Source organism: Nannobrachium achirus (assembly GCF_963921795.1).
Source record: "Nannobrachium achirus genome assembly, chromosome: 17".
Taxonomy (NCBI): Eukaryota; Metazoa; Chordata; class Actinopteri; order Myctophiformes; family Myctophidae; genus Nannobrachium; species Nannobrachium achirus.
In genome coordinates, this window is record NC_137824.1 from 39,646,693 (window position 1) to 39,654,788 (window position 8,096).

Here is an 8,096-nt window from a genome sequence, read left to right on the forward strand (position 1 = left end):
ATTTGCCTCAGAATAGCGATGCTAGGGTTCAAGTGGTTAATATTATGCTGCAGCCTGTTAATGTGCAGGTCATCTCATTGACAGGTGTATTGACCCTGTACAGCAGTGGTTCTCAACCTGTGTGTCGGGGGAGTCCCTAAATTATTTTGGGGGTCTCCCCAGATGATTAACTTAACGTGCAACATTGTGTTGTTCTCACTCAACAGAAAAACAAACCAACATAATGTTTAAAGGGATATTTCACTTACTGTATACCCACATACAGGTATACGCACATTTCTAAAGTCACAATTTAATGACTTTTTAATATCTATGACGAATTAAACATTGGCCAAATTGTCAAATATTAGAGGCAGAAATTGAAAATAGCTGATCTACATGCTCACAACGCCTCGCAACAATAGAACCGTATTATACAAAATGTATTGCCTCAACTCTCAGTGCTCGTCAGGATTATTTTGGGGGTCATGGCCTGAAAAGGTTGAGAACCCCTGCTGTAGAGATATTATACAATCTCACCCTTCTTCCCACTCCAGAGGCTCCAATCTGTCTGCACAAGTGGAAATATAAGTAAAAGTACAAATATGTTTTGGCCATCTGGCCAAAGGGATTTGGTTCCCCTGGCATCACAGGGATCTCCATATACAGTATGGCAATAAAAGAGATTTGGTGACATCACAGTGATTATATATTGGCATTCACAGATATGGGCTTAATATTGATAACATCAGGGACCTCCAAAAGAGATTTGGATCCCCTGGCATCCCAGGGATCTCCGTATATGGCAATAAAATGGATTTGGTTCCCATGACATCACAGTGATGTCAGAGCGTGAGAGTCAATCAACAAAAATGACAAGCGTTACCTGTCCGGACAGACAGATACGGTCAAGATGTGACGGTTCTGATAGTAAACAACAACATTGTAAAAGATACCCTGCTAAAAGATACCCTGCAACTAAAGTCAGTTCAATAGAAAATATAATATAATATATATATAATATATATAGTTCTATAGAAAATAGCAAATCTACAAGCTCACAAAGCGTTGCAATGCGATGTGGTGTGAGCTTGTGGATAGGCTATTTTCAAATAGACAAAGCGTATAGGCTATAGGGCTGAAGTGGCTAATGTATGTTTTGTATTAAATAAACTAAACATTTTCAAATAATTGTAGTGGAGTAAAAGTACAATACTTGCCTCTGAGATGTATTGGAGTTGAAGTAAAGGTATTGAAAATTGGAAATACTCTGGTAAAGTAAAAGTACTGTACTTGAGTACATTTGGCTATTTACTTTACACCACTGTAACAACAATAATGAACATGAGACAAAGTTCTCTCCCCTCTGGACAGTGGGTCAGCAGGTTCTCTGTTGGATGAGAATAATGCTGAAGAGTCAGAACTGCAGCTGGGCTAATTATCAACACTATTAACCTGTTTAGGGAACTACCATAATCAGGGACGTGCAGAGAATGTTAGAGAGACAGGGGCTGAAAATTCTAAAAGGGCCTTTTGGTGAAAATATCGAAAATAGCAGACCTCCAAGCTCACAACATGTCGCAGCGCGAGACGTGAGCTTGGAAGTCGCCTATTTTCGGTGCTTCAAAGCCTAATCAAGTCAATACTGGTGATGTGGCGTACGACATTGATTCATACACAGAGAGGGAAATTCTTTCAACATAAGATGCTGCATTCAAGTTCAGGAGAGTTTGGACAAGGCAATTCTCTTGAATGCTGCCTTCATATGGCATTTGCATTTCTTTCACCATAGTAAAAACTGCATTCATGGTCTTATCGGGAGAGGGCACTTTTTACAGACGGATAAAAGGGCAGGGGCTCAAGCCCCCTTTGATGTGTATGTGTGTACATGCATGCCTGACCTTAATCCTTTGTCCAATGGGAGGACACGTTTGCGTCTATCCCCTTCTCAATCTCAATGTTGTGCTAGACACCCCTGAGAGATGGATTGCTGAGGTGGAGCTCAAGATCTCTTCACTGCTCTGAAGAAGAGCAGTGTGCTCGAAAAACGCCCCTCAGCCCACACTCAAAAAAAGGTGGTGCAAAAACATAAATGTGTAAAAGGGAGCTACAGTGCAAACTATTATTGTTCAGAGCTCAAGATCTACCTTCAGCTCCCAGTATTTACTGCACAACTTGCTTACTCATGCTGCTGAGTTGGTGGTGCCTGTGATTGAACCCAGGAACTTGTGGCCCAAAGGCAAGTACTCTACCGAATGAGCAGCCCAGGCTCTTGTGGACTTGAGTAGAAATCTGCCCATAAGTCAATGGTGGAAGAATTGTTTACGTAAAAGAAGAAAATACCACTGTGTATAAATAGTCTTATAAGTAAAAGTCCTGCATTCAAAATTTCAGAAGTAAAAGTAAAAAATATTAGGATCAAAACCTATTAGGTTTTGATCTGAAATGGTATTTATGATATTTATTCTGAAATGGGCCATTCTGAATCTGCATAAGAGTTAAACTCTTATGCAGATTTCAGAATAAATATAACTTTAATGATGCATTACTGTGTAATTAATGTTAGGAAGGGCTTGTATTTTAAATACTGCGGCTTGTCTCCCCATCCACCTGCAAATCAAATGAATGTACAGTAGGCCTATGTAGTAGAATAAGAAGTACATGCTAATGTAGTGGAGTAGTCTACTCGGAGTAGACTAGATGTAAAGAAAAGAAAGTGGAAATACAAACTACAAGTAAAGTAGTCCCACTGCAGTTGCCAAACTCTGCTATAGTACAGCAGGCTAATCTAAATGAAGAACCACTACTATTATAGCCCTGGTGAATCAAGCCTGATATGGTGATTTCAACACTTGCCAGTAGGTGTCACAATTTTCCTGCACTTGAGGAAACAAATCACTGGTTGAATTGCATGGACCAAATCATCAACACCTCATTATCCATAAACCTGCTGCGTGAACAAAATAGCTCTCATCAAGTCATGCATTAAGTGTGTGCGTGTGTGCGTGTGTGTGTGTGTGTGTGTGTGTGTGTGTGTGTGTGTGTGTGTGTGTGTGTGTGTGTGTGTGTGAGAGAGAGAGAGAGAGAGAGAGAGAGAGAGAGAGAGAGAGAGAGAGAGAGAGAGAGAGAGAGAGTGTGTGCCTGTGAGTAAATGTGTGTGTGTGTGTGTGTGTGTGTGTGTGTGTGTGTGTGTGTGTGTGTGAGAGTGTGTATGCCTGTGTGTGTGTGTGTGTGTGTGTGTGTGTGTGTGTGTGTGTGTGTGTGTGTGTGTGTGTGTGTGTGTGTGTGTGTGTGTGTGTGTGTGTGTCTGTGTGATGAAATTTGTGTTATAGGTCACGTTATTAATTAACAGTATACAGTAAGATCTCAGATGATGGGGCAAGTTAATCAACACAAAACAATGTTCTTTTGGACACATAAATCAGGCAGCTGTTATATAAGGGTCCAGCTGCTCTAGTCTTCCTTTTGAAGCTCATTCATCCTGGGGTCTTCCACGTCACCATCCAAGACCAACTCAAACACGGTAAGCTCAAATGGAACCAATTATGAAACTGTCTTCCTTGTCATGTTGTGGACCAGTGGTTCTCAACCTTTTCAGGCTGCGACCCTCAAAATAATCACATTTTAACTGGGGACCCCAGACCCCCCACCCTGACGAGCACTAAGAGTCGAGGCATTACATTTTGTAGAACATGGTTCTATTGTGAAAATAGCAGATCTAATAGCAGATCTACATGCTCACCACGCCTCGCATTGTGAGCATGTAGATAGGCTATTTTCACACAGCCTCTAATATTTGACAATTTGGCCAATGTTAATGTTTTAGAGGTATTAAAAAAAGTCCTTAAATTGTCACTTTAGAAATGTGCGTATAGGTTACCCTCTATATACACTTAAACTTTATGTTAGTTTGTTTACAGTTGAGTGAGAAAACATTGTTGCACATTACTGTAAGTTAATCATCTAGGGGCCCCCCAAAATAATTTGGAGAACTAGTGTTGTAGACCAGTTGTTTTCAACATTTGGTCCAGTGGACCACTGGTGGTCCGTGAAGGTAATTTGAATGAGATCCGTTTCGATGCACTAATTCACCACTTAAACCCTCAATACTTAAACAACTTGACCTTTGGCTCGGTGACTTGGTCTGCTCTTTTTTTCCCCTCTTCACCGAAAACAGACTATCTAACAAGCTTGTAAATCTGCTATTCCCACCAGAATAGGGGTGCTAGGTAGGCCTAGTAGCAGATAGACATGCAAGTATATAAAAATGTGACGTAAAAGGTTAAAGGAGAAGATGAAACATCCACACGCTGTTTAAATTCCAAAATCTTACTTTATTACAGCACAACATTTCGACCTTATAGGTCTTCATCAGACCATTTTTGTGTGTGTCAAGCACGTGGCCTTAACAAGCATAAGATATGCACACAATCTCCTTTTTGAACATACAGGATTAAAGACAGAGGAAGACCGGTGAGACTGACAGACAAGACACTACTTGCAGAAGTAGATAGGGGCAGCAGTGGCTCAGGGGTGGAGTTGCCGTCTAAGAACACAGAGGGTTGTCCCAAGGTTCCCAGTTCGATCCCGGCTCCCCCAGAGACTCTGAACCCCTAGTTGCTCCCAGTAAGCAGTTTGGTACCTTGCAATTTCTTCTGCCATCAGTGTGTGAATGGGTGAATGTAATGCCCAATCTCTGAAAAGTGCCTTTGATAAAGGCGCTATATAAATGCACCATTTAACCTTCAAAGCCACACACATTATGGCCTATACGGTTCTAACCACAAAAGGCAAGCAGGTATGGACCGAAGTGAAGTGTCTGTCTATCTCACTCTATTCAGCACAGGGACAGCATGCGCACGCGTGCGCACGCATGCGCACACGCGCACGCACGCACGCACGCACGCACGCACGCACGCACGCACGCACGCACGCACACGCACACGCACACGCACACGCCACACACACACACACACACACACACACACACACAATGGGAATGTAGAATTTGTTATCTACAGCAGCAGTCTGTGCAGCCTCGCTGAGTAAGGGACCTACATATACAATACCACATCCAAAGACACATTTGTTCAGCTGAGGCGGAGTTTAGTAGCAGCATTTCTTAAAGCATCACAGCCTGCTGGAAAATTTCTACAGACTCCACACAAAATACTGTAGCCACAGTAATTACTGTAATTAAGAATGGTGTCATTAAAAGACTACCCTTGCTCCCTGCTTTTAAGGGATGCGTCATCCGCATCCTTCCTCTCTCCATTGGCAGCATACAGCTTATGAAGTGTCACATGAAAAGAAGAAATTGGGACATTTTGTAGCCAGAGTGACTTTTGAAGTGAGGTGGATTTTTGCCAATTATCACCATTCAAATCTGACTAGCAGCTTAAGTTAAGAGGATGAGACAGTCAATAAATATATATATATATATATATATATATATATATATATATATATATATACGAATGTTGTCCTTTTGATTCCGGCAAGATTCGAAGTCTGGCATTTGTTGAAGCACATTAACAGCCTCCTGACATCTGTGCTGAAGCAGTGACACTATTGCATCAAGGACAGCTGCCATTTAATTACAAAATGCCGGCTGACTTTGTTCCCTTGTAATTGCTAATTTGTGCATCTCGGCACCTGGTGAAAGGCCCCATTAGCCGACTGCAGACTAGACATTTTGCCCTCTGTGTCTGTTTCCTTAAACTGTAGGTGGTTAATGATTTCATTTATTTTGACATTAATTCTCCCCCGCTCTCCGGTGGTTTTCATCATGACCTTTCTGTTTCTCAGCCACAGTCGACCCACTATGTCGTCTCGATCAATCACAATAGTGTCTTCGCGGAGGAGCCTGGTCGTGGACTACAGTGGTAAGGATTCACACGCCCTCCACTGCCATCATTCACATAATTAAGTAACGTGTAACGCAAACATGTGTTGTGTTGTGTTGTGTTCTGTTGCCAGGGGTCGTGTTGTCCTCCTCTCAACCCAAGCTGCTGATGGAGGAAGACAGGGAGTCAGGGATTGGCTCCACCCTGGACCTAATTGGCAGCTGTGAGGGTGACAACCGCCACACCGCCTACACTTCCAGAGAAAGCCCAGCACCTGTGGATGCAGTCGTCTCCCTCAAAGAGACAGGTACGAGGAACACATTGTCCCTACTGGGCAGAAACCTTGTATCTCCATATTTCAATTAAATCAAAGAACGTTGTTCAGAAATGAATGCCCTGGCCTATTATACCTATTTAGTACTGTTGTATGACTGTTTTGTGCAAAAGTAACGAAAATAGCTGATGTACAAGCTCACAATGTGTTGCAACGTATTGTAAGCTTGTAGATCAGCTATGTTTGACCATTTCTTTTATTTAATTTTATTGCCTGACATGCCCATAGACACCAGGTTGAATGATCTGTCCATGCATTTTTTTATACCTTTCAACCAACAACAAGAGCGTGTGACTAAATAATGAGGTTATTTTTTTCCATTTCCTGAGAAGGGAGAATGATCTTCTAGGCCAGTGGTTCCCAAATCTTTTAGCATGTGACTAGTGATGCACCGATATATCGGCCACACGTCGGTATCGGCCGATGTTTGCTGTTATCGGTCAATATCGGTATCGGCAAATAAAGCTGATATTAACCGATGGCAGTAGCCGATATTTATCTATTGTTGATAAGTATACATGTGGCATTGGCTAGGTTGGTGTTTTGGTTATTTGCAGCCTACCATGAGAGTAGATTGTGAACAGTTATTTCTTATAATGTTGATTTATTTGTTTCCCTGGCCCAAAAGGAGAAATAATAACACAAAAAACTAAATAAACTAATATCGGTATCGGCTATCGGATAAATTGTTATTTTAAACATCGGTATCGGTATTGGCCAAGAATATCCATATCGGTGCATCCCTACCCAAAAGAGAAATTAGACGTTTGCCTGGGACCCAAACTAGTGAAAATAGCAGTACAAGCCAGCAATATGCCAGTGCTTGGGAAACAGTAGGTTCTAGGCAGTGTAATAGGCTAGTAAGAGACAGCGTTATCCGACTGCAGTACATACCGGTACACAAGACTATCATCATTTTCACTCTTCCATTTAGGGAGCACAGTGAAAACATTATCTTCCCTTTTGCTTTGAACAGACGGCTCTGCTGAGATATCCGCTGGCTTCAATCCACATCACATCAAGGACCTCTTCGTCAATATCTCCAAGGCCCCTCTCCTCCTTCTCCTCCTCTTCCTCTTCGTCTGTTCCTTGGATACTCTGAGCTCTGCCTTCCAGTTAGCAGGAGGTATAAAGTGGCCCCTTCAGTTGATGGATGACGAACAAATGAATCACTGACTATCTATAGCAGTGACAAATATGTCTGTGGCAAGACTTGGTTTTGTCCATGGCAAATTCTAGATTTTATTTTTTACACAACATATAATTAATAATAATAAAATATAATAATTAGAGCAGAATTACTGAATTGGGTCTTATGGCAGTCGTCGGGTTTTCTTCATAATATGTATGACACTTATTAAGTACCAGCTCTTATGCCTTTACTTAAAGGCCTGTCCATACTGTCTCCGACCACCAAACTTTTCGTCGGAAAGGTCCGGTTCAACTACAAAATGACGTCGCTCGCATCTTCTGAAAAGCATTACCCTGAATTAGAGTTCCGAAAGCTGCACGTCAGAAAGTCGGAACTCTCAGACAAAAAGTTTGGTGGTTTGGGAGACAGTATGGACAGGCCTTAAGAGCTAAGGCATAAGAGCTGGTACTTAAGACAATCAAAATAGAGCCCTAAGGCACATTGGAGTCCACTAGTACTAGTGGTTCTCAAATGTTTTATTTGCAAGGACCCCCAAGAACACTGAGTGTGTCTGTGTACAAATGAAACCAAATGGACCCATAAGGGTCCATTTGTCCAAAGTTGTACACAGAGTTGTACACTCTCAGTGTTACATACCTGATATGGTAATTCATATATATATATTTTTGAGCGGTGGTAAACCGCTCCATAGAGTGGCTGTGCGTGTGTCTGTAGCCTTTTTCCTCAGCGTTTTGCCATAGCAAAACTTGTGTGTGTAGCATAGTCTGCCATAGAGTGGCTGTGC

The 8,096-nt window shown here is 41.9% G+C and overlaps 1 protein-coding gene across 1 annotated transcript in view; it reads left to right on the plus strand.

Moving 5' to 3' along the window:
- Window positions 1-5,803: 5,803 nt before the first annotated feature.
- The window catches only part of slc34a1b (solute carrier family 34 member 1b), a gene marked incomplete at both ends in the record, with an annotated part of 20,764 nt that continues 18,471 nt past the window's right edge, over window positions 5,804-8,096 (plus strand). The window contains 3 exons of the mRNA XM_080746736.1: window positions 5,804-5,864; window positions 5,959-6,132; window positions 7,136-7,285. Coding sequence (XP_080602862.1) covers window positions 5,804-5,864; window positions 5,959-6,132; window positions 7,136-7,285 — 385 coding nt within the window. The remainder of the gene's footprint in view (window positions 5,865-5,958; window positions 6,133-7,135; window positions 7,286-8,096) is intronic.